This window comes from Sebastes fasciatus, chromosome 15 (assembly GCF_043250625.1).
Source record: "Sebastes fasciatus isolate fSebFas1 chromosome 15, fSebFas1.pri, whole genome shotgun sequence".
Taxonomy (NCBI): Eukaryota; Metazoa; Chordata; class Actinopteri; order Perciformes; family Sebastidae; genus Sebastes; species Sebastes fasciatus.
In genome coordinates, this window is record NC_133809.1 from 419,669 (window position 1) to 446,058 (window position 26,390).

General features: G+C 47.5%; 1 protein-coding gene across 6 annotated transcripts; it reads left to right on the forward strand.

Moving 5' to 3' along the window:
- Nucleotides 1-643: 643 nt before the first annotated feature.
- LOC141783220 (TNF receptor-associated factor 3-like) lies at nt 644-25,982 on the forward strand. Of its 6 annotated transcripts, none has more exons than XR_012597235.1 (16): nt 675-976; nt 3,968-4,118; nt 4,261-4,426; nt 5,790-5,841; nt 5,938-6,042; nt 6,129-6,293; nt 7,038-7,118; nt 7,192-7,266; nt 9,243-9,335; nt 13,388-13,528; nt 13,611-13,788; nt 16,277-16,620; nt 22,005-22,196; nt 24,962-25,505; nt 25,617-25,761; nt 25,798-25,982. XR_012597235.1 is itself a non-coding variant. In XM_074660380.1 (14 exons), exons 2-14 carry the CDS (start codon nt 3,971-3,973, stop codon nt 24,995-24,997), a joined length of 1,776 nt encoding a protein of 591 aa, XP_074516481.1. In that variant the 5' UTR covers nt 644-976; nt 3,968-3,970; the 3' UTR covers nt 24,998-25,982. The 6 variants fall into 6 exon arrangements, 1 of the variants encoding a protein (XP_074516481.1); XR_012597233.1 differs by having other exon boundaries at nt 24,962-25,474; nt 25,541-25,761; XR_012597234.1 differs by having other exon boundaries at nt 24,962-25,474; nt 25,551-25,761.
- Nucleotides 25,983-26,390: the final 408 nt, after the last annotated feature.

Sequence of the window (26,390 nt, forward strand, 5' to 3'; positions counted from 1 at the left end):
TTATATATAATTATATATAATATATAAATATATATAGATATATATATTTATATATATAATTATATATAATTATATACATATAAATATATATATTTATATATATATAATTATATATAAATATATATATTTATATATAAATATATATATTTATATATATATTTATATATAAATATATATATTTATAATATATATATTTATATATTATAAATATATAATTGTATATAAATATATATATATGTAATTATTTATATATAATTATATATACGTAATTATTTATATATAATCATATATATAAATAATTATATATAATATAAATATATATAATGTATATTTATAATTATATATATTATAAATATATATACGTTATTATTTATATATAATTATATATAAATCATATATATAATGATTTATATGTATATAATTATATATACATATAAATAATTATGTATGTATATATATATATTTATCTACTGCAGCCTGCAGTAGATAAATATATATATATACATACATATACCTGCTGGTCGGATCTGTCTCTGCAGTAGACAGCAGACAGACAGCGCCCCCTGCTGGTCGGATCTGTCTCTGCAGTAGACAGCAGACAGACAGCGCCCCCTGCTGGTCGGATCTGTCTCTGCAGTAGACAGCAGACAGACAGCGCCCTCTGCTGGTCGGATCTGTCTCTGGTTCTTTGGGGGATTTCCTGGGCGGAAGCAGCGGAGGGGGTTTCCAGTGTGATCAGTTTCTCTCCGCTGGATCTGAACTGATCCCAGAGATTCCTCTCTCACTGACACACAACCGACAGAACCGACAGAACCGGAGAGCCCTGAACCCGAACCCGAACCCGAACCTGAACCCGGACCATGAGGAGTCCGCCTGAGGCCCGGAGGCTCAGCGGCAGCGGCAGGTTGACGGTTTGAATCCCGGAGAGGAGCCGAGCCGACGAGCTGCTGAGCTGTGGACCGCGGAGGAGATTCATGTGAGTCCCACACCCACTAGAACCCACTAGAACCTCAGTAGAGCCTCACTAGAGCCTCAGTAGAGCCTCAGTAGAGCCTCAGTAGAGCCTCAGTAGAACCTCAGTAGAGCCTCAGTAGAGCCTCAGTAGAACCTCAGTAGAGCCTCAGTAGAGCCTCAGTAGAACCTCAGTAGAGCCTCAGTAGAGCCTCAGTAGAACCTCAGTAGAGCCTCAGTAGAACCTCAGTAGAACCTCAGTAGAGCCTCAGTAGAACCTCAGTAGAGCCTCACTAGAACCTCAGTAGAACCTCACTAGAGCCTCAGTAGAGCCTCAGTAGAGCCTCAGTAGAACCTCAGTAGAACCTCAGTAGAGCCTCACTAGAACCTCAGTAGAGCCTCACTAGAGCCTCAGTAGAGCCTCAGTAGAACCTCAGTAGAACCTCAGTAGAGCCTCACTAGAACCTCAGTAGAGCCTCACTAGAACCTCAGTAGAACCTCACTAGAGCCTCAGTAGAGCCTCAGTAGAGCCTCAGTAGAGCCTCAGTAGAACCTCAGTAGAACCTCAGTAGAGCCTCACTAGAGCCTCAGTAGAACCTCAGTAGAGCCTCACTAGAGCCTCAGTAGAACCTCAGTAGAGCCTCAGTAGAACCTCAGTAGAGCCTCACTAGAGCCTCAGTAGAGCCTCAGTAGAACCTCAGTAGAACCTCACAGGGCTGATAGAACAACATGTTAGCTCTACACAACAGATGCTACAGCTAGCCGTGTGCGTGTGCGCGTGTGTGTGTGTGCGCGTGTGCGAGTTTACACTAAAATAATCTATTGAACAGAGAAACAAGAAGCTAGAGGAGCTAACAGTGTTAGCATTAGCATCAGTGTGTTTATAACTGATCAATCAGACCTGAGGAATCAAACTCAGAGGATCAGATCAGGATCAGACCTGAGGAATCAAACTCAGAGGATCAGATCATAATCAATCAGACCTGAGGAATCAAACTCAGAGGATCAGATCATAATCAATCAGACCTGAGGAATCAAACTCAGAGGATCAGATCATAATCAATCAGACCTGAGGAATCAAACTCAGAGGATCAGATCAGGATCAGACCTGAGGAATCAAACTCAGAGGATCAGATCAGGATCAGACCTGAGGAATCAAACTCAGAGATCAGATCATAATCAATCAGACCTGAGGAATCAAACTCAGAGATCAGATCATAATCAATCAGACCTGAGGAATCAAACTCAGAGGATCAGATCATAATCAATCAGACCTGAGGAATCAAACTCAGAGGATCAGATCATAATCAATCAGACCTGAGGAATCAAACTCAGAGGATCAGATCATAATCAATCAGACCTGAGGAATCAAACTCAGAGGATCAGATCATAATCAATCAGACCTGAGGAATCAAACTCAGAGGATCAGATCAGGATCAGACCTGAGGAATCAAACTCAGAGGATCAGATCAGGATCAGACCTGAGGAATCAAACTCAGAGATCAGATCATAATCAATCAGACCTGAGGAATCAAACTCAGAGGATCAGATCAGGATCAGACCTGAGGAATCAAACTCAGAGGATCAGATCATAATCAATCAGACCTGAGGAATCAAGCTCAAGAGATCAGATCATAATCAATCAGACCTGAGGAATCAAACTCAGAGATCAGATCAGGATCAGACCTGAGGAATCAAACTCAGAGGATCAGATCATAATCAATCAGACCTGAGGAATCAAACTCAGAGGATCAGATCATAATCAATCAGACCTGAGGAATCAAGCTCAAGAGATCAGATCATAATCAATCAGACCTGAGGAATCAAACTCAGAGATCAGATCATAATCAATCAGACCTGAGGAATCAAACTCAGAGATCAGATCATAATCAATCAGACCTGAGGAATCAAACGCAGAGGATCAGATCATAATCAATCAGACCTGAGGAATCAAACTCAGAGATCAGATCATAATCAATCAGACCTGAGGAATCAAACTCAGAGATCAGATCATAATCAATCAGACCTGAGGAATCAAACTCAGAGGATCAGATCAGGATCAGACCTGAGGAATCAAACTCAGAGGATCAGATCATAATCAATCAGACCTGAGGAATCAAGCTCAAGAGATCAGATCATAATCAATCAGACCTGAGGAATCAAACTCAGAGATCAGATCATAATCAATCAGACCTGAGGAATCAAACTCAGAGGATCAGATCAGGATCATTAAAGGGGCAGTTATTATTACTGAACAGACGAGTCATTTTATTCTTCTTCATTTAAATGTTAATCTGCTGTTTACTATCTGACCACATGTCTTTATTTTATTTTATTATGAATTAAATGATCTATTTATGTACCAGATTAGCCGAACCCTACGACCCCTACAACCCCTACGATGACCCCTATGACCCCTACAACCCCTACGACGACCCCTACGACGACCCCTACGACCCCTACGACGACCCCTACAACCCCTACGACGACCCCTACGACGACCCCTAAAACGACCCCTACGACGACCCCTACGACGACCCCTACGACGACCCATACGATCCCTAAAACGACCCCTACTACGACCCCTACGACGACCCCTATGACCCCTACGATCCCTACAACCCCTACAACGACCCCTACGACCCCTACGACGACCCATACGATCCCTAAAACGACCCCTACTACGACCCCTACGACGACCCCTACGACGACCCCTACGACCCCTACGACGACCCCTACCACCCCTAAAGACGACCCCTCCGATCCCTACGACGACTTTGTTCACCTCATGTTCTGTTTCATGACTTGGTTGCGGGCTAAAGTTGCAGGTCTAAATGTTGTTAGCTGGAGGCTAACCAACGACTGGACGCCCCTCCGGGAGTCCGGATGGCCCCGCCCCTCTGCTGGGCCCCGCCCCTCTGCTGGGCCCCGCCCCTCTGCTGGGCCCCGCCCCTCTGCTGGGCTCCACTGAGCATGTGCAGACAGCGTCATTAACTCCTCCCTCCTCCCCCCTCAGGTCATGTCAGCGGGGAGGAGTGCTGACGGGAGGGAGGTGCAGATTCCCCTCCAGCAGGTGGCGCCCTCCCTGACCACGCCCCTCTCAGTGGCCCTGCCCTCTCACCGTCAAGCCAATCCCTGGCCTCCGAGTGACCCCGCCGCTTCACAAGGTAAACACCCACATCATCATCAGCTGGGCCCAGCGCTGCACTGTGATTGGCCCACAGCTGTGTTCATTAACTGGCTACAGGACCAATCATCTGAGTGTGTCTCTGTGTCCAGCTGAACTCAGGTGTGTCTCTGTGTCCTCAGGTGTCCCTGCAGGTTTCCTGCCTCTTCACGGAGGATTCAGAGACGACTTCGTAGAGACTCCAGAAGCCAAGTACTGCTGCGAGGCCTGCAGGCTGGTCCTGTGTCAGCCCCGCCAGACCGAGTGTGGACACCGCTTCTGTCAGAGCTGCATCAACGACGTCCTCAGGTGAGACAAAGACAAAGACAGGTGGACAGAAAGTGGTCTCCAGGTGTGTGTGTGTGTGTGTCTGTCCTCACCAGGACGCCCGGTGTCCGTCTCCTCTTCTCCGTCCTCACCAGAACTCTTGGTGTCCGTCTCCTCTTCTCCGTCCTCACCAGGACGCCCGGTGTCCGTCTCCTCTTCTCCGTTCTCACCAGGACGCTCGGCGTCCATCTCTTCTTCTCCGTCCTCGTGCTCGTCCAGGTGCCCATCCAGGTACTCGTCCAGGTACTCGTCCATGTGCTCGTCCAGGTGCTCGTCCTGGTGCTCGTCCAGGTGCTCGTCCTTTTGCCCGTCCAGGTGCTTGTCCTGGTGCTCGTCCAGGTGCTCGTCCTTTTGCCCGTCCAAGTGCTTGTCCTGGTGCTCGTCCAGGTGCTCTTCCTTTTGCCCGTCCAGGTGCTCGTCCTGGTGCTCGTCCAGGTGCTCGTCCTTTTGCTCGTCCTTGTGCCCGTCCAGGTGCTCTTCCTTTTGCCCGTCCAGGTGCTCGTCCTGGTGCCCGTCCAGGTGCTCGTCCTTTGCCCGTCCAGGTGCTCGTCCTTGTGCCCGTCCAGGTGCTTGTCCAGGTGCCCATCCAGGTGCCCTTCCAGGTGCTCGTCCAGGTCCCCGTCCAGGTGCTCGTCCAGGTGCCCGTCCAGGTGCTCGTCCAGGTGCTCGTCCGGGTGCCCGTCCAGGTGCTCGTCCTTGTGCCCGTCCAGGTGCTTGTCCAGCTGCTCGTCCTTGTGCCCTTCCAGGTGCTCGTCCGGGTGCTCGTCCAGGTGCTCGTCCAGGTGCCCTTCCGGGTGCCCTTCCGGGTGCCCTTCCGGGTGCTCGTCCGGGTGCTCGTCCAGGTGCTCGTCCAGGTGCTTGTCCAGGTGCCCTTCCAGGTGCCCGTCCGGGTGCTCGTCCAGGTGTTTGAGATCTCCTGTCAGGACTACTGCGTCTCATTCTCTGCAAACATGGCAGCAGCAGCTCCTTTACAGCACCAGGGAGGCGGTCCAGGTGCTCGTTCAGGTGCTTGTTCAGGTCCTCGCTCTGCGTGCCTGTCAAGGTGCTCGTCCAGGTGTTTGAGATCTGCCAGGACTACGGCGTCTCCCTCGTCGTTGCTCATCTATTCTATCGCAGACTAAAGAACACCATTCATACGACACGTCAACAACCCTCGCTAGAACTTTCTCATGTCCTGTTTAAAACAAAACAAAGTCTCGTCTCTGAATTCTCGTCTCTCGTCTCTTTGTTTATAAGTGATACGTTCCCAGGTGTGAATGATGTCAGGCTCTCGCCCGTCGGTGGCCTGACCAGCAGTTGTGTCTTCAGCTGAATCAGTAACGCTCTGTCCTCTGTCCTCCTGCAGTCATCCCAACCCGGTATGTCCGGCTGACATGGAGCCTCTGTTCAAAGACAAGGTGGGCAGGAAGTGACATCACAGCAGAGATCAAGTTGTCATTAATTATTGATTGATTATTAGTCGGTCGCTAAAGCTCTCGTTGTTTATGTTTCAGATCTTCAGAGACGTTTGCTGCCAACGGGAGATCATGGCGCTGAAGGTTTACTGTCGCAGTGAAAATAACGGGTGTCAGGAGCAGATGAGTCTGCAGCAGATACCTGTGAGTCACCCGGCAACAGACAGTCCTGCTCTCTGATTGGCTGTAGGGCGTGCTATATAATGTGTCTCTCACTTGTCTGTCTGTAGGACCACCTGAATGTGTGTCCCTTCTTCGAGGTTCCCTGTCCGTTGGGTAAATGTAAAGAACGAATGATGAGGAAAGAGATCCCCGACCACCTGAGCTGGAAATGTAAACACAGAGAGACCAGCTGCGAGTTCTGCACGACCAAGATGCCCCTGACTGACCTGCCGGTACTTCATGACATCACTGCTGACCAACGGGCAGTTAGACCAGCTTCAGTTCTTGGGACTAGTTGTAGAGGTCTGGGGACTAGTTGGGGACTAGTTGTAGAGGTCTGGGGACTAGTTGAAGAGGACTAGGGACTAGTTGTAGATGTCTGGGGACTAGTTGTAGAGGTCTGGGGACTAGTTGAAGAGGTCTAGGGACTAGTTGTAGAGGTCTGGGGACTAGTTGACGAGGTCTAGGGACTAGTTGAAGAGGTCTTGGGACTAGTTGAAGAGGTCTAGGGACTAGTTGTAGAGGTCTGGGGACTAGTCGTAGAGGTCTGGGGACTAGTTGAAGAGGTCTGGGGACTAGTTGAAGAGGTCTGGGGACTAGTTGTAGAGGTCTAGGGACTAGTTGTAGATGTCTCGGGACTAGTTTTAGAGGTCTGGGGACTAGTTGTAGAGGTCTAGGGACTAGTTGTAGAGGTCTCGGGACTAGTTGAAGAGGTCTAGGGACTAGTTGAAGAGGTCTGGGGACTAGTTGTACAGGTCTGGGGACTAGTTGTAGAGGTCTGGGGACTATATGTAGAGGTCTGGGGACTAGTTGTAGATGTCTAGGGACTAGTTGTAGAGGTCTAGGGACTAGTTTTAGAGGTCTAGGGACTAGTCGTAGAGGTCTAGGGACTAGTCGTAGAGGTCTAGGGACTAGTTGTAGAGGTCTAGGGACTAGTTGTAGAGGTCTAGGGACTAACATAAAGTGTCTGTTTTCAGAAGCACAAAGAGACGGTGTGTCCAGCGTTCCCGGTGTCGTGTCCAAACCACTGCTCCTTCTCCTCCCTTCCCCGGAGCGAGGTACTGGTCCAGTTCTGGTTCTGTGTTTCAGCTGTTTAATGACTGACTCTGATTGGTTGGTTCTGTGTTTCAGCTGTCCAGTCACCAACACGACTGTCCCAAAGCTCAGGTGAGCTGTCAGTTCCACTGCTACGGCTGTACCTTCAAGGTAACTACACAGTACTACAGTATGTACAGTATGTACAGTATGTGCAGTACTTCAGTATGTACAGTATGTACAGTACTACAGTATATGCAGTATGTGCATTATGTACAGTATATACAGTATGTACAGTACTGCAGTATGTGCATTATGTACAGTAGGTACAGTACTACAGTATGTGCAGTATGTGCATTATGTACAGTATGTGCAGTATGTACAGTATGTACAGTACTACAGTATATGCAGTATGTGCAGTATGTACAGTATGTACAGTACTACAGTATATGCAGTATGTGCAGTATGTACAGTATGTACAGTACTACAGTATATGCAGTATGTGCAGTATGTACAGTACTACAGTATATGCAGTATGTGCAGTGTGTACAGTATATACAGTATGTGCAGTATGTACATCATGTACAGTATATGCAGTATGTACAGTATATACAGTATGTGCAGTATGTACATTATGTGCAGTATGTACATTATGTGCAGTATGTACATTATGTGCAGTATGTGCAGTATGTGCAGTATGCGCATTATGTGCAGTATGTGCAGTATGTGCAGTATGTGCATTATGTGCAGTATGTGCAGTATGTGCAGTATGTGCATTATGTGCAGTATGTGCAGTATGCGCATTATGTGCAGTATGTGCAGTATGTGCAGTATGTACATTATGTGCAGTATGTGCAGTATGCGCATTATGTGCAGTATGTGCAGTATGTGCATTATGTGCAGTATGTGCATTATGTGCAGTATGTGCAGTATGCGCATTATGTGCAGTATGTGCAGTATGTGCAGTATGTGCAGTATGTGCATTATGTACATTATGTCCAGTATGTACATTATGTCCAGTATGTCCAGTATGTCCAGTATGTCCATTATGTACAGTATATACAGTATGTACAGTACTGCAGTATGTGCAGTATGTGCAGTATGTACAGTATGTACATTATGTACAGTACTGCAGTATGTGCATTATGTGCATTACGTGCAGTATGTGCAGTATGTACATTATGTGCAGTATGTACATTATGTGCAGTATGTGCATTACGTGCAGTACGTGCATTACGTGCAGTACGTGCATTACGTGCAGTACGTGCATTACGTGCAGTATGTGCAGTATGTACAGTATATACAGTATATACAGTACGTGCTGTATGTACAGTATGTACAGTATATACAGTACGTGCTGTATGTACAGTATGTACATAATGTACATTATGTGCAGTATGTACAGTATGTACAGTATATACAGTATATACAGTACGTGCTGTATGTACAGTATGTACATAATGTACATTATGTGCAGTACATACAGTACATGCTGTATGTACAGTATATACAGTACGTGCTGTATGTACAGTATGTACATAATGTACATTATGTGCAGTACATACAGTACGTGCTGTATGTACAGTATGTACATAATGTACATTATGTGCAGTACATACAGTACGTGCTGTATGTACAGTATATACAGTATGTACATTATGAACATTATGTACAGTATGTGCAGTATGTACATTATGTGCATTATGTGCAGTATGTACAGTATATACAGTATGTGTAGTACATACATTACGTGCTGTATGTACAGTATATACAGTATGTACATTATGAACATTATGTACAGTATGTGCAGTATGTACATTATGTGCAGTATGTACAGCATATGCAGTATGTACATTATGTGCAGTATGTACAGCATATGCAGTATGTACATTATGAACATTATGTACAGTATGTGCAGTATGTACAGCATATGCAGTATGTACATTATGTACAGTATGTGCTGTATGTACAGTATGTACATTATGTGCAGTATGTACAGTATGTACATTATGAACATTATGTACAGTATGTACATTATGAACATTATGAACATTATGTACAGTATGTACAGTAGTATATATACCATATATACTGTATACACTGTGTCAGTGGGTCAACTGTGTGGACTGTGTTTCTTGGTGTTTCAGGGTTTGAACCAGGACATGAGGCAACATGAGTCCACCTTTGCAGCCGAACACCTGAGAATGATGGCCAGCAGAAACTCCACGTTAGAGAACAAGGTAACCGTAGCAACCAGACTGAGGTAACCGTAGCAACCAGACTGAGGTAACCGTAGCAACCAGACTGAGGTAACCGTGGCAGCGGTCTGGGGAGAGGTCTGGGGACTAGTTGTAGAGGTCTGGGGACTAGTTGGGGACTAGTTGAAGAGGTCTGGGGACAAATTGTAGAGGTCTGGGGACAAATTGTAGAGGTCTGGGGACTAGTTGCAGAGGTCTGGGGACTAGTTGTAGATGTCTGGGGACTAGTTGCAGAGGCCTGGGGACTAGTTGCAGAGGTCTGGGGACGAGTTGCAGAGGCCTGGGGACTAGTTGCAGAGTTCTGGAGACTAGTTGTAGATGTCTGGGGACTAGTTGCAGAGGCCTGGGGACTAGTTGCAGAGGTCTGGGGACGAGTTGCAGAGGCCTGGGGACGAGTTGCAGAGGTCTGGGGACTAGTTGCAGAGGCCTGGGGACTAGTTGCAGAGGTCTGGGGACTAGTTGTAGATGTCTGGGGACTAGTTGCAGAGGCCTGGGGACTAGTTGCAGAGGTCTGGGGACTAGTTGCAGAGGCCTGGGGACTAGTTGCAGAGTTCTGGGGACTAGTTGCAGAGGCCTGGGGACTAGTTGCAGAGTTCTGGGGACTAGTTGCAGAGGTCTGGGGACTAGTTGCAGAGGTCTGGGGACTAGTTGAAGAGGTCTGGGGACTAGTTGCAGAGGCCTGGGGACTAGTTGCAGAGGTCTGGGGACTAGTTGCAGAGGCCTGGGGACTAGTTGTAGATGTCTGGGGACTAGTTGCAGAGGTCTGGGGACTAGTTGAAGAGGTCTGGGGACTAGTTGCAGAGGTCTGGGGACTAGTTGAAGAGGTCTGGGGACTAGTTGCAGAGGCCTGGGGACTAGTTGCAGAGGTCTGGGGACTAGTTGCAGAGGTCTGGGGACTAGTTGCAGAGGCCTGGGGACTAGTTGTAGATGTCTGGGGACTAGTTGCAGAGGCCTGGGGACTAGTTGCAGAGGTCTGGGGACTAGTTGCAGAGGCCTGGGGACTAGTTGCAGAGTTCTGGGGACTAGTTGCAGAGGCCTGGGGACTAGTTGCAGAGTTCTGGGGACTAGTTGCAGAGGTCTGGGGACTAGTTGTAGACGTCTGGGGACTAGTTGTAGAGGTCTAGGGACTAGTTGCAGAGGTCTGGGGACTAGTTGTAGATGTCTTGGGACTAGTTGCAGAGGTCTGGGGACTAGTTGCAGAGGCCTGGGGACTAGTTGCAGAGTTCTGGGGACTAGTTGCAGAGGCCTGGGGACTAGTTGCAGAGTTCTGGGGACTAGTTGCAGAGGTCTGGGGACTAGTTGTAGATGTCTGGGGACTAGTTGCAGAGGCCTGGGGACTAGTTGCAGAGGTCTGGGGACGAGTTGCAGAGGCCTGGGGACTAGTTGCAGAGTTCTGGGGACTAGTTGTAGATGTCTGGGGACTAGTTGCAGAGGCCTGGGGACTAGTTGCAGAGGTCTGGGGACGAGTTGCAGAGGCCTGGGGACGAGTTGCAGAGGTCTGGGGACTAGTTGCAGAGGCCTGGGGACTAGTTGCAGAGGTCTGGGGACTAGTTGTAGATGTCTGGGGACTAGTTGCAGAGGCCTGGGGACTAGTTGCAGAGGTCTGGGGACTAGTTGCAGAGGCCTGGGGACTAGTTGCAGAGTTCTGGGGACTAGTTGCAGAGGCCTGGGGACTAGTTGCAGAGTTCTGGGGACTAGTTGCAGAGGTCTGGGGACTAGTTGCAGAGGTCTGGGGACTAGTTGAAGAGGTCTGGGGACTAGTTGCAGAGGTCTGGGGACTAGTTGAAGAGGTCTGGGGACTAGTTGCAGAGGCCTGGGGACTAGTTGCAGAGGTCTGGGGACTAGTTGCAGAGGTCTGGGGACTAGTTGCAGAGGCCTGGGGACTAGTTGTAGATGTCTGGGGACTAGTTGCAGAGGCCTGGGGACTAGTTGCAGAGGTCTGGGGACTAGTTGCAGAGGTCTGGGGACTAGTTGCAGAGTTCTGGGGACTAGTTGCAGAGGCCTGGGGACTAGTTGCAGAGTTCTGGGGACTAGTTGCAGAGGTCTGGGGACTAGTTGCAGAGGTCTGGGGACTAGTTGCAGAGTTCTGGGGACTAGTTGCAGAGGCCTGGGGACTAGTTGCAGAGGTCTGGGGACTAGTTGTAGAGGTCTAGGGACTAGTTGCAGAGGTCTGGGGACTGTCTGTCTGTCTCACACCGTTTTCCCCCCGACTATGTTAAAGCGCTATATAAATCCAATATATTATTAGTTGCAGAGGTCTAGGTCTGGGGACAAATTGTAGAGGTCTGGGGACTAGTTGGGGACTAGTTGTAGAGGTCTGGGGACCAGTTGGGGACCAGTTGTAGAGGTCTGGGGACAAATTGTAGAGGTCTGGGGACTAGTTGGGGACTAGTTGCAGAGGTCTGGGGACTAGTTGCAGAGGTCTGGGGACTAGTTGGGGACTAGTTGTAGAGGTCTGGGGACCAGTTGGGGACCAGTTGTAGAGGTCTGGGGACAAATTGTAGAGGTCTGGGGACTAGTTGGGGACTAGTTGCAGAGGTCTGGGGACTAGTTGCAGAGGTCTGGGGACTAGTTGGGGACTAGTTGTAGAGGTCTGGGGACCAGTTGGGGACTAGTTGTAGAGGTCTGGGGACCAGTTGGGGACTATTTGCAGAGGTCTGGGGACCAGTTGGGGACTAGTTGTAGAGGTCTGGGGACCAGTTGGGGACTAGTTGCAGAGGTCTGGGGACTAGTTGGGGACCAGTTGTAGAGGTCTGGGGACCACTTGGGGACTAGTTGTAGAGGTCTGGGGACTAGTTGGGGACCAGTTGTAGAGGTCTGGGGACAAATTGTAGAGGTCTGGGGACTATTTGGGGACCAGTTGTAGAGGTCTGGGGACAAATTGTAGAGGTCTGGGGACAAATTGTAGAGGTCTGGGCACTAGTTGGGGACCAGTTGTAGAGGTCTGGGGACCAGTTGGGGACCAGTTGTAGAGGTCTGGGGACAAATTGTAGAGGTCTGGGGACTATTTGGGGACCAGTTGTAGAGGTCTGGGGACAAATTGTAGAGGTCTGGGGACAAATTGTAGAGGTCTGGGCACTAGTTGGGGACCAGTTGTAGAGGTCTGGGGACCAGTTGGGGACCAGTTGTAGAGGTCTGGGGACAAATTGTAGAGGTCTGGGGACTATTTGGGGACTAGTTGTAGAGGTCTGGGGATCAGTTGGGGACCAGTTGTAGAGTTCTGGGGACCAGTTGGGGACTAGTTGAAGAGGTCTGGGGACAAATTGTAGAGGTCTGGGGACAAATTGTAGAGGTCTTGGGACTAGTTGGGGACTAGTTGCAGAGGTCTGGGGACTAGTTGTAGAGGTCTGGGGACTAGTTGTAGAGGTCTGGGGACTAGTTGCAGAGGTCTGGGGACTAGTTGAAGAGGTCTGGGGACTAGTTGTAGATGTCTGGGGACTAGTTGTAGAGGTCTGGGGACTAGTTGAAGAGGTCTGGGGACTAGTTGAAGAGGTCTGGGGACTAGTTGTAGATGTCTGGGGACCCTGTTGTAGAGGTCTGGGGACTAGTTGTAGATGTCTGGGGACCCTGTTGCAGAGGTCTGGGGACTAGTTGTAGATGTCTGGGGACTAGTTGCAGAGGTCTGGGGACTAGTTGCAGAGGTCTGGGGACTAGTTGCAGAGGTCTGGGGACTAGTTGTAGATGTCTGGGGACTAGTTGCAGAGGTCTGGGGACTAGTTGTAGAGGTCTGGGGACTAGTTGTAGAGGTCTGGGGACTAGTTGCAGAGGTCTGGGGACTAGTTGTAGATGTCTAGGGACTAGTTTAGGACTAGTTGCAGAGGTCTGGGGACAAGTTGGGGACTAGTTGCAGAGGTCTGGGGACCAGTTGGGGACCAGTTGTAGAGGTCTGGGGACCAGTTGGGGACCAGTTGTAGAGGTCTGAGGACCAGTTGGGGACCAGTTGTAGAGGTCTGAGGACCAGTTGGGGACCAGTTGTAGAGGTCTGGGGACCAGTTGTAGCGGTCCAGTGTGACTGATCGGTGAGTGTCTTCCAGGTGGAGGACATTAAAGGGGAGCTGTTGGAGAGGTATAAGGTGCTTCCTGCTCTCAGCAGTCGACTGTCTGAACTGGAGAACCAGAGTGACGAGCTGAGAGAGAAGAACCGTCAGATGGAGCAGAAACTGGCCACCATGCAGGTAATACTTTAATCCTCTGTCCCCCCTCTGAACTCTCAACCTGTCCCTCCTCTGAACCTGGATCATGTCTCTCTTCCTGTAGAAACTGATGAGCTCTCACTCAGAGAAGCTCCTGGAGGTGGAGCTGGAGCTTCGTTCTCTCCGTGTGCTCAGAGATGAGGTGGAGAACCTGAGAGGAACACTGGAGAACGTCCGGACCAGACTGAACACTCTGGAACAAGGGGGACGCAGCGGGACTGGGTCCACAACGCACACTCTGGGTCAGAACACACACACTGGGGATGGGTCTGGAGACTAGTTGTAGAGGTCAGGGGACTAGTTGCAGAGGTCTGGGGACTAGTAGTAGAGGTCTGGGGACTAGTTGCAGAGGTCTGGGGACTAGTTGCAGAGGTCTAGGGACTAGTTGCAGAGGTCTGGGGACTAGTAGTAGAGGTCTGGGGACTAGTTGTAGGGGTCTAGGGTCTTGTTGTAGAGGTCTAGGGACTAGTTGTAGAGGTCAGGGGACTAGTTGCAGAGGTCTGGGGACTAGTAGTAGAGGTCTGGGGACTAGTTGTAGGGGTCTAGGGTCTTGTTGTAGAGGTCTAGGGACTAGTTGTAGAGGTATAGGGACTAGTTGTAGAGGTATAGGGACTAGTTGTAGAGGTCTGGGGACTAGTTGTAGAGGTCTGGGGACTAGTTGTAGAGGTCTGGGGACTAGTTGTAGGGGTCTAGGGACTAGTTGTAGAGGTCTGGGGACTAGTTGTAGAGGTCTGGGGACTAGTTGTAGAGGTCTGGGGACTAGTTGTAGGGGTCTAGGGACTAGTTGTAGAGGTCTAGGGATTAGTTGTAGAGGTCTGAGGACTTGTTGTAGAGGTCTGGGGACTAGTTGTAGGGGTCTAGGGACTAGTTGTAGAGGTCTAGGGATTAGTTGTAGAGGTCTGAGGACTTGTTGTAGGGGTCTAGGGAATTGTTGTAGAGGTCTGGGGACTAGTTGTAGGGGTCTAGGGACTAGTTGTTGAGGTCTAGGGATTAGTTGTAGAGGTCTGGGGACTAGTTGCAGGGGTCTAAGGACTTGTTGTAGAGGTCTAGGGACTAGTTGTAGAGGTCTGAGGACTAGTTGCAGAGGTCTGGGGACTAGTTGTAGAGGTCTAGGGACTTGTTATAGAGGTCTGAGGACTAGTTGCAGGGGTCTAGGGACTAGTTGTATGGGTCTAGGGACTTGTTGTAGAGGTCTAGGGACTTGTTGTAGGGGTCTAGGGACTTGTTGTAGGGGTCTAGGGACTTGTTGTAGAGGTCTAGGGACTTGTTGTATGGGTCTAGGGACTTGTTGTAGGGGTCTAGGATCTTGTTGTAGGGGTCTAGGGACTTGTTGTAGAGGTCTAGGGACTTGTTGTAGTGGTCTAGGGACTTATAGGGGTCTAGGGACTAGTTGTAGAGGTCTAGGGAGTTGTAGAGGTCTAGGGACTTGTTGTAGGGGTCTAGGGACTTGTTGTAGAGGTCTAGGGACTTGTTGTATGGGTCTAGGGACTTGTTGTAGGGGTCTAGGGACTTGTTGTAGAGGTCTAGGGAGTTGTTGTAGGGGTCTAGGGACTTGTAGGGGTCTAGGGACTTGTTGTAGGGGTCTAGGGTCTTGTTGTAGAGGTCTAGGGACTTGTTGTAGGGGTCTAGGGACTTGTTGTAGAGGTCTAGGGACTTGTTGTAGAGGTCTAGGGACTTGTTGTATGGGTCTAGGGACTTGTTGTAGGGGTCTAGGGACTTGTAGGGGTCTAGGGACTTGTTGTAGGGGTCTAGGGTCTTGTTGTAGGGGTCTAGGGACTTGTTGTAGAGGTCTAGGGACTTGTTGTAGGGGTATAGGGACTTGTTGTAGAGGTCTAGGGACTTGTTGTAGGGGTCTAGGGACTTGTTGTCGGGGTATAGGGACTTGTTGTAGAGGTCTAGGGACTTGTTGTAGAGGTCTAGGGACTTGTTGTAGAGGTCTAGGGACTTGTTGTAGAGGTCTAGGGACTTGTTGTAGGGGTCTAGGGACTTGTTGTAGAGGTCTAGGGACTTGTTGTATGGGTCTAGGGACTTGTTGTAGGGGTCTAGGGTCTTGTTGTAGGGGTCTAGGGACTTGTTGTAGAGGTCTAAGGACTTGTTGTAGAGGTCTAAGGACTTGTTGTAGAGGTCTAGGGACTTGTTGTAGGGGTATAGGGACTTGTTGTAGAGGTCTAGGGACTTGTTGTAAGGGTCTAGGGACTTGTTGTCGGGGTATAGGGACTTGTTGTAGAGGTCTAGGGACTTGTTGTAGAGGTCTAGGGACTTGTTGTAGGGGTCTAGGGACTTGTTGTAGAGGTCTAGGGACTTGTTGTAGAGGTCTAGGGACTTGTTGTAGAGGTCTAGGGACTTGTTGTCGGGGTATAGGGACTTGTTGTAGAGGTCTAGGGACTTGTTGTAGGGGTCTAGGGACTTGTTGTAGAGGTCTAGGGACTTGTTGTAGGGGTCTAGGGACTTGTTGTAGAGGTCTAGGGACTTGTTGTAGGGGTCTAGGGACTTGTTGTAGAGGTCTAGGGACTTGTTGTCGGGGTATACGGACTTGTTGTAGAGGTCTAGGGACTTGTTGTAGGGGTCTAGGGACTTGTTGTAGAGGTCTAGGGACTTGTTGTAGGGGTCTAGGGACTTGTTGTAGAGGTCTAGGGACTTGTTGTAGGGGTCTAGGGACTTGTTGTAGAGGTCTAGGGACTTGTTGTCGGGGTATACGGACTGGGGAATAATGTATATTGATCTCTGCAGCATCCCTGGAGACTCAGCTGAATAGACATGACGACATGCTGAGTGTCCACGAGATCCGATTGGCCGACATGGACCTGCGGTTCCAGGTGCTAGAGACGGCGAGTTACAACGGGACTCTAATTTGGAAGATCCGTGACTACAAGAGACGGAAACAGGAAGCGGTGGCGGCGAAGACACTGTCGCTCTACTCACAGCCGTTTTACACCGGATACTTCGGGTACAAGATGTGCGCCCGCGTCTACCTAAACGGAGATGGCATGGGAAAGGGGACGCACCTGTCACTGTTTTTCGTGGTGATGAGGGGCGAGTACGACGCCCTGTTGCCCTGGCCCTTCAAACAGAAGGTACTGACTAGTTACTGACTGGTTTACTGACTAGTTACTGACTCGTTACTGACTAGTTTGCTGACTAGTTACTGACTCGTTACTGACTCGTTACTGACTAGTTTGCTGACTAGTTACTGACTCGTTACTGACTGGTTTGCTGACTAGTTACTGACTCGTTACTGACTGGTTTACTGACAAGTTACTGACTAGTTTACTGACAGGTTACTGACTGGTTTACTGACTGGTTACTGACTGATTTACTGACTGGTTTACTGACAGGTTACTGACTGGTTTACTGACTGGTTTACTGACTAGTTACTGACTGGTTACTGACTGGTTTACTGACTGGTTTACTGACTCGTTACTGACTGGTGTACTGACTAGTTACTGACTGGTTACTGACTTGTTTACTGACTGGTTTACTGACTAGTTACTGACTGGTTTACTTACAGGTTACTGACTGGTTTACTGACTAGATACTGACTGGTTTACTGACTAGTTACTGACTAGTTTACTGACTGGTTACTGACTGGTTTACTGACTGGTTTACTGACTAGTTACTGACTGGTTACTGAATTGTTTACTGACTGGTTTACTGACTAGTTACTGACTGGTTTACTGACAGGTTACTGACTGGTTTACTGACTGGTTTACTTACAGGTTACTGACTGGTTTACTGACTGGTTTACTGACTGGTTACTGACTGGTTTACTGACTTGTTACTGACTGGTTTACTGACTGGTTACTGACTGGTTTACTGACTGGTTTACTGACTCGTTACTGACTGGTTTACTGACTAGTTACTGACTGGTTTACTGACTCGTTACTGACTGGTATACTGACTCGTTACTGACTGGTTTACTGACTAGTTACTGACTAGTTACTGACTGGTTACTGACTTGTTTACTGACTGGTTTACTGACTAGTTACTGACTGGTTTACTGACTGGTTTACTGACTGGTTACTGACTTGTTTACTGACTGGTTTACTGACTGGTTTACTGACTGGTTTACTGACTGGTTTACTTACAGGTTACTGACTGGTTTACTGACTGGTTTACTGACTGGTTACTGACTGGTTTACTGACTCGTTACTGACTGGTTTACTGACTGGTTACTGACTGGTTACTGACTGGTTTACTGACTGGTTTACTGACTGGTTACTGACTGGTTTACTGACTCGTTACTGACTGGTTTACTGACTCGTTACTGACTGGTTTACTGACTGGTTTACTGACTAGTTACTGACTGGTTTACTGACTAGTTACTGACTTGTTACTGACTAGTTTGCTGACAGGTTACCGACTGGTTTACTGACTGGTTTACTGACTAGTTACTTACTGGTTACTGACTGGTTTACTGACTGGTTTACTGACTCGTTACTGACTGGTGTACTGACTAGTTACTGACTGGTTACTGACTTGTTTACTGACTGGTTTACTGACTAGTTACTGACTGGTTTACTTACAGGTTACTGACTGGTTTACTGACTAGTTACTGACTGGTTTACTGACTGGTTTACTGACTAGATACTGACTGGTTTACTGACTAGTTACTGACTAGTTTACTGACTGGTTACTGACTGGTTTACTGACTGATTTACTGACTAGTTACTGACTGGTTACTGACTGGTTTACTGACTGGTTTACTGACTATTTACTGACTGGTTTACCGACTGGTTTACTGACTGGTTTACTTACAGGTTACTGACTGGTTTACTGACTGGTTTACTGACTAGTTACTGACTGGTTACTGACTGGTTTACTGACTGGTTTACTGACTAGTTACTGACTGGTTTACTGACTGGTTTACTGACTAGTTACTGACTCGTTACTGACTGGTTTACTGACTAGTTACTGACTAGTTACTGACTGGTTTACTGACTAGTTACTGACTAGTGTACTGACTAGTTACTGACTGGTTTACTGACTGGTTTACTGACTGGTTTACTGACTAGTTACTGACTGGTTTACCGACTGGTTTACTGACTGGTTTACTTACAGGTTACTGACTGGTTTACTGACTGGTTTACTGACTCGTTACTAACTGGTTTACTGACTGGTTTACTGACTCGTTACTGACTGGTTTACTGACTAGTTACTGACTGGTTTACTGACTAGTTACTGACTGGTTACTGACTGGTTTACTGACTGGTTTACTGACTAGTTACTGACTGGTTTACTGACTAGTTACTGACTGGTTTACTGACTGGTTTACTGACTAGTTACTGACTGGTTACTGACTTGTTTACTGACTGGTTTACTGACTGGTTTACTGACTGGTTTACTGACTGGTTTACTTACAGGTTACTGACTGGTTTACTGACTGGTTTACTGACTGGTTACTGACTGGTTTACTGACTCGTTACTGACTGGTTTACTGACTGGTTACTGACTGGTTACTGACTGGTTTACTGACTGGTTTACTGACTGGTTACTGACTCGTTACTGACTGGTTTACTGACTCGTTACTGACTGGTTTACTGACTGGTTTACTGACTAGTTACTGACTGGTTTACTGACTAGTTACTGACTTGTTGCTGACTAGTTTGCTGACAGGTTACCGACTGGTTTACTGACTGGTTTACTGACTAGTTACTTACTGGTTACTGACTGGTTTACTGACTGGTTTACTGACTCGTTACTGACTGGTGTACTGACTAGTTACTGACTGGTTACTGACTTGTTTACTGACTGGTTTACTGACTAGTTACTGACTGGTTTACTTACAGGTTACTGACTGGTTTACTGACTAGTTACTGACTGGTTTACTGACTGGTTTACTGACTAGATACTGACTGGTTTACTGACTAGTTACTGACTAGTTTACTGACTGGTTACTGACTGGTTTACTGACTGATTTACTGACTAGTTACTGACTGGTTACTGACTGGTTTACTGACTGGTTTACTGACTAGTTACTGACTGGTTTACCGACTGGTTTACTGACTGGTTTACTTACAGGTTACTGACTGGTTTACTGACTGGTTTACTGACTGGTTTACTGACTAGTTACTGACTGGTTTACTGACTGGTTTACTGACTAGTTACTGACTCGTTACTGATTGGTTTACTGACTAGTTACTGACTAGTTACTGACTGGTTTACTGACTAGTTACTGACTAGTGTACTGACTAGTTACTGACTGGTTTACTGACTGGTTTACTGACTAGTTACTGACTGGTTTACCGACTGGTTTACTGACTGGTTTACTTACAGGTTACTGACTGGTTTACTGACTGGTTTACTGACTCGTTACTGACTGGTTTACTGACTGGTTTACTGACTCGTTACTGACTGGTTTACTGACTAGTTACTGACTGGTTTACTGACTATTTACTGACTCGTTACTGACTGGTTTACTGACTCGTTACTGACTGGTTTACTGACTAGTTACTGACTAGTTACTGAATAGTTACTGACTGGTTTACTGACTAGTTACTGACTGGTTTACTGACTAGTTACTGACTCGTTACTGACTAGTTTGCTGACTGGTTACTGACTGGTTACTGACTGGTTTACTGACTGGTTTACTGACTGGTTACTGACTGGTTTACTGACTGGTTTACTGACTCGTTACTGACTGGTTTACTGACTCGTTACTGACTGGTTTACTGACTGGTTTACTGACTAGTTACTGACTGGTTTACTGACTAGTTACTGACTCGTTACTGACTGGTTTGCTGACTAGTTACTGACTTGTTACTGACTAGTTTACTGACAGGTTACTGACTGGTTTACTGACTGGTTTACTGACTAGTTACTGACTGGTTACTGACTGGTTTACTGACTGGTTACTGACTGGTTTACTGATTAGTTACTGACTCGTTACTGACTGGTTTACTGACTCGTTACTGACTGGTTTACTGACTAGTTACTGACTGGTTTACTGACTAGTTACTGACTCGTTACTGACTGGTTTGCTGACTAGTTACTGACTTGTTACTGACTAGTTTACTGACAGGTTACTGACTGGTTTACTGACTGGTTTACTGACTAGTTACTGACTGGTTACTGACTGGTTTACTGACTGGTTTACTGACTCGTTACTGACTGGTGTACTGACTAGTTACTGACTGGTTACTGACTTGTTTACTGACTTGTTTACTGACTAGTTACTGACTGGTTTACTTACAGGTTACTGACTGGTTTACTGACTAGTTACTGACTGGTTTACTGACTGGTTTACTGACTAGATACTGACTGGTTTACTGACTAGTTACTGACTGGTTACTGACTTGTTTACTGACTGGTTTACTGACTAGTTACTGACTGGTTTACCGACTGATTTACTGACTGGTTTACTTACAGGTTACTGACTGGTTTACTGACTGGTTTACTGACTAGTTACTGACTGGTTACTGACTGGTTTACTGACTAGTTACTGACTGGTTTACTGACTCGTTACTGACTGGTTTACTGACTAGTTACTGACTAGTTACTGACTGGTTTACTGACTAGTGTACTGACTGGTTTACTGACTGGTTTACTGACTGGTTTACTGACTAGTTACTGACTGGTTTACCGACTGGTTTACTTACAGGTTACTGACTGGTTACTGACTGGTTTACTGACTCGTTACTGACTGGTTTACTGACTGGTTTACTGACTGGTTTACTGACTCGTTACTGACTGGTTTACTGACTGGTTTACTGACTCGTTACTGACTGGCTTACTGACTAGTTACTGACTGGTTTACTGACTATTTACTGACTCGTTACTGACTGGTTTACTGACTCGTTACTGACTGGTTTACTGACTAGTTACTGACTGGTTTACTGACTAGTTACTGACTCGTTACTGACTGGTTTGCTGACTAGTTACTGACTGGTTTACTGACTGGTTTACTGACTCGTTACTGACTGGTTTACTGACTAGTTACTGACTAGTTACTGACTGGTTTACTGACTAGTTACTGACTAGTGTACTGACTAGTTACTGACTGGTTTACTGACTGGTTTACTGACCGGTTTACTGGCTAGTTACTGACTAGTTACTGACTAGTTACTGACTAGTAACTGACTAGTTACTGACTAGTTACTGACTCGTTACTGACTGGTTTACTGACTCGTTACTGACTAGTTACTGACTAGTTACTGACTAGTTACTGACTCGTTACTGACTGGTTTACTGACTCGTTACTGACTGGTTTACTGGCTAGTTACTGACTAGTTACTGACTAGTTACTGACTAGTTAATGACTCGTTACTGACTCGTTACTGACTGGTTTACTGACTAGTTACTGACTCGTTACTGACTGGTTTACTGACTAGTTACTGACTCGTTACTGACTGGTTTACTGACTGGGTATAAGACACTAACCAGTCGTTTTAAGCATTCTGTGTAGCTGAGTCTTCTGTTGTTCTGGGGACAAAACAATCCTGACGGACTGTCTGTCTGTTAGGTGACTCTGATGCTGATGGACCAGGGTCCGTTGAGGAAACACTTGGGGGACGCCTTTAAGCCTGATCCAAACAGCAGTAGCTTCAGACGTCCTGCAGCAGAGATGAATATTGCCTCCGGCTGTCCTCTATTTGTGTCTCAGAGTGTCCTGGAGACCGGTAGCTACATCAGAGACGACACCATCTTCATCAAGGTGAGGATACTCAACTCCGGGGCCTAGTTCGAGAGGTGTAGGGACTAGTTATAAAGGTCTAAGGACTAGTTCTAGAGGTGTAGGGACTAGTTATAAAGATCTAAGGACTAGTTCTAGAGGTGTAGGGACTAGTTATAAAGATCTAAGGACTAGTTCTAGAGGTGTAGGGACTAGTTATAAAGATCTAAGGACTAGTTCTAGAGGTGTAGGGACTAGTTCTAGAGGTGTAGGGACTAGTTATAAAGATCTAAGGACTAGTTCTAGAGGTGTAGGGACTAGTTATAAAGGTCTAAGGACTAGTTCTAGAGGTGTAGGGACTAGTTATAAAGATCTAAGGACTAGTTCTAGAGGTGCAGGGACTAGTTCTAGAGGCCTAAGGACTAGTTCTAGAGGCCTAAGGACTAGTTCTAGAGGCCTAAGGACTAGTTCTAGAGGCCTAAGGACTAGTTCTAGAGGTGTAGGGACTAGTCTCAGAGGTCTAGAGACTAGTTCTAGAGGTGTAGGGACTAGTTCTAGAGGCCTAAGGACTAGTTCTAGAGGTCTAGGGACTAGTTATAGAGGTCTAAGGACTAGTTCTAGAGGTGCAGGGACTAGTTCTAGAGGCCTAAGGACTAGTTCTAGAGGCCTAAGGACTAGTTCTAGAGGTGTAGGGACTAGTTATAAAGATCTAAGGACTAGTTCTAGAGGTGCAGGGACTAGTTCTAGAGGCCTAAGGACTAGTTCTAGAGGTGTAGGGACTAGTCTCAGAGGTCTAGAGACTAGTTCTAGAGGTCTAGGGACTAGTTCTAGAGGTGTAGGGACTAGTTCTAGAGGCCTAAGGACTAGTTCTAGAGGCCTAAGGACTAGTTCTAGAGGCCTAAGGACTAGTTCTAGAGGCCTAAGGACTAGTTCTAGAGGTGTAGGGACTAGTCTCAGAGGTCTAGAGACTAGTTCTAGAGGTGTAGGGACTAGTTCTAGAGGCCTAAGGACTAGTTCTAGAGGCGTAGGGACTAGTCTCAGGTCTAGGGACTAGTCTCAGAGGTCTAGAGACTAGTTCTAGAGGTCTAGGGACTAGTTCTAGAGGTGTAGGGACTAGTTCTAGAGGCCTAAGGACTAGTTCTAGAGGCGTAGGGACTAGTCTCAGGTCTAGGGACTAGTCTCAGAGGTCTAGAGACTAGTTCTAGAGGTCTAGGGACTAGTTCTAGAGGTCTAGGGACTAGTTCTAGAGGTGTAGGGACTAGTTGTAGAGGACTAAGGACTAGTTCTAGAGGCCTAAGGACTAGTTCTAGAGGTGCAGGGACTAGTTCTAGAGGCCTAAGGACTAGTTCTAGAGGTGTAGGGACTAGTCTCAGAGGTCTAGAGACTAGTTCTAGAGGTGTAGGGACTAGTTCTAGAGGCCTAAGGACTAGTTCTAGAGGCCTAAGGACTAGTTCTAGAGGCCTAAGGACTAGTTCTAGAGGCCTAAGGACTAGTTCTAGAGGTGTAGGGACTAGTCTCAGAGGTCTAGAGACTAGTTCTAGAGGTGTAGGGACTAGTTCTAGAGGCCTAAGGACTAGTTCTAGAGGCCTAAGGACTAGTTCTAGAGGCCTAAGGACTAGTTCTAGAGGCCTAAGGACTAGTTCTAGAGGCGTAGGGACTAGTCTCAGGTCTAGGGACTAGTCTCAGAGGTCTAGAGACTAGTTCTAGAGGTGTAGGGACTAGTTCTAGAGGTGTAGGGACTAGTTCTAGAGGCGTAGGGACTAGTCTCAGAGGTCTAGAGACTAGTTCTAGAGGTCTAGGGACTAGTTCTAGAGGTGTAGGGACTAGTTCTAGAGGCCTAAGGACTAGTTCTAGAGGTCTAGGGACTAGTTCTAGAGGTGTAGGGACTAGTTCTAGAGGCCTAAGGACTAGTTCTAGAGGTGTAGGGACTAGTCTCAGAGGTCTAGAGACTAGTTCTAGAGGTGTAGGGACTAGTTCTAGAGGCCTAAGGACTAGTTCTAGAGGCCTAAGGACTAGTTCTAGAGGCCTAAGGACTAGTTCTAGAGGTGTAGGGACTAGTCTCAGAGGTCTAGAGACTAGTTCTAGAGGTGTAGGGACTAGTTCTAGAGGCGTAGGGACTAGTCTCAGAGGTCTAGAGACTAGTTCTAGAGGTCTAGGGACTAGTTCTAGAGGTGTAGGGACTAGTCTCAGAGGTCTAGAGACTAGTTCTAGAGGTGTAGGGACTAGTTCTAGAGGCCTAAGGACTAGTTCTAGAGGCGTAGGGACTAGTCTCAGAGGTCTAGAGACTAGTTCTAGAGGTCTAGGGACTAGTTCTAGAGGCCTAAGGACTAGTTCTAGAGGCCTAAGGACTAGTTCTAGAGGCCTAAGGACTAGTTCTAGAGGTGTAGGGACTAGTCTCAGAGGTCTAGAGACTAGTTCTAGAGGTGTAGGGACTAGTTCTAGAGGCCTAAGGACTAGTTCTAGAGGTCTAGGGACTAGTTCTAGAGGTGTAGGGACTAGTTCTAGAGGCCTAAGGACTAGTTCTAGAGGTGTAGGGACTAGTCTCAGAGGTCTAGGGACTAGTCTCAGAGGTCTAGGGACTAGTTGTAGAGGACTAGGGACTAGTTGGGGACTAGTCTCAGAGGTCTAAGGACTAGTCTCAGAGGTCTAGGGACTAGTCTCAGAGGTCTAGGGACTAGTTGGGGACTAGTCTCAGAGGTCTAGGGACTAGTTGTAGAGGACTAGGGACTAGTTGGGGACTAGTCTCAGACTAGTTAGGTCTGCTTGGTTGAAGAACTAATCGCTATCTGTGTTGATGGGTTTGGCAGGTTACCGTGGATACCTCCGACCTTCCTGACCCGTGACATTGTGAACGCTCTGACCTCTGACCTCTGACCTCGCCGGTCTGAGATCTATTCACCTGTCTACGCCCAGTAGAGCAAAGGATGCTGGGAAGGATCCGTGACGATGGAGGAGGCTCATCTATCCGATCGCTACGCCGACAGAAGAGAAGAAGAAGAGTCCGACAGGAAGCAGCCAATCAGAGACCAGGGGGCGGGGCTTCTTCTGATGGACTACAGAACAGTGTGTGTGTGTGTGAATGGATCAGTGTTGCCATGACATCACCATGGTGATGTCACTTAGAGCCAACATGGCCGCTGCAGCGAATCGTTGTTGCTGCTCATTACTGATGCCGTGCATCGAGCTTCACTTCCTGTTTATACCTGTTTACCAAGGCATGCTGGGAAATCCACTGCAGCCACAGAGGAGCTCAGGAAACCAGACCGGACCAGAACAGACCTGTGAGACCAGTACAGACCAGTACAGACCAGTACAGACCAGTACAGACCAAACCAGACCCAGAACAGACCTGTGAGACCAGTACAGACCAGTACAGACAAGTACAGACTAAACCAGACCCAGAACAGACCTGTGAGACCAGTACAGACCAGTACAGACCAGTACAGACCAGTACAGACCCAGAACAGACCAGAACAGACCTGAACAGACCTGTAAGACCCAGAACAGACCAGAACAGACCTGAACAGACCTGTAAGGGATGGGGGGTCTGGTTTAGGGGAGGATCATGGATGGGGGGTCAGGTTTAGGGGAGGATCATGGATGGGGGGTCTGGTTTAGGGGAGGATCGTGGATGGGGGGTCAGGTTCAGGTTTAGGGGAGGATCATGGATGGGGGGTCAGGTTCAGGGTCCCAGTAGGTGGGGCTCCTCTGTGGTTTCGGGGTTCCTCAGGTTGACAGAACTCATCGGACTCATTTGCACATCGTTAGTTTATTATTAGTTTATTATTTGTTCGTTAACGAGTGAAAATTAAAAAATTAAAAAAACAATCTCTTTATTGATTTTATTAGAATGCAGGTTAGTGTGGGTTTACTCCGGGTCCTCAGGTTTCCTCCCACAGTCCAAAGACATGCAGGTTAGTGTGGGTTTACTCCGGGTTCTCAGGTTTCCTCCCACAGTCCAAAGACATGCAGGTTAGTGTGGGTTTACTCCGGGTCCTCAGGTTTCCTCCCACAGTCCAAAGACATGCAGGTTAGTGTGGGTTTACTCCGGGTCCTCAGGTTTCCTCCCACAGTCCAAAGACATGCAGGTTAGTGTGGGTTTACTCCGGTTCTCAGGTTTCCTCTCACAGTCCAAAGACATGCAGGTTAGTGAGGGTTTACTCCGGTTCTCAGGTTTCCTCCCACAGTCCAAAGACATGCAGGTTAGTGTGGGTTTACTCCGGTTCTCAGGTTTCC

Excerpts from the sequence above, each read along its gene's own strand:
- LOC141783220 (XM_074660380.1), top strand. The coding sequence starts at position 3,971 with ATGTCAGCGGGGAGGAGTGCTGACGGGAGGGAGGTGCAGATTCCCCTC. Across the intron at positions 5,842-5,937 it reads AGCCTCTGTTCAAAGACAAG|ATCTTCAGAGACGTTTGCTG; the intron begins GTGGGCAGGAAG and ends TTTATGTTTCAG. Across the intron at positions 13,789-16,276 it reads GTCCACAACGCACACTCTGG|CATCCCTGGAGACTCAGCTG; the intron begins GTCAGAACACAC and ends TGATCTCTGCAG.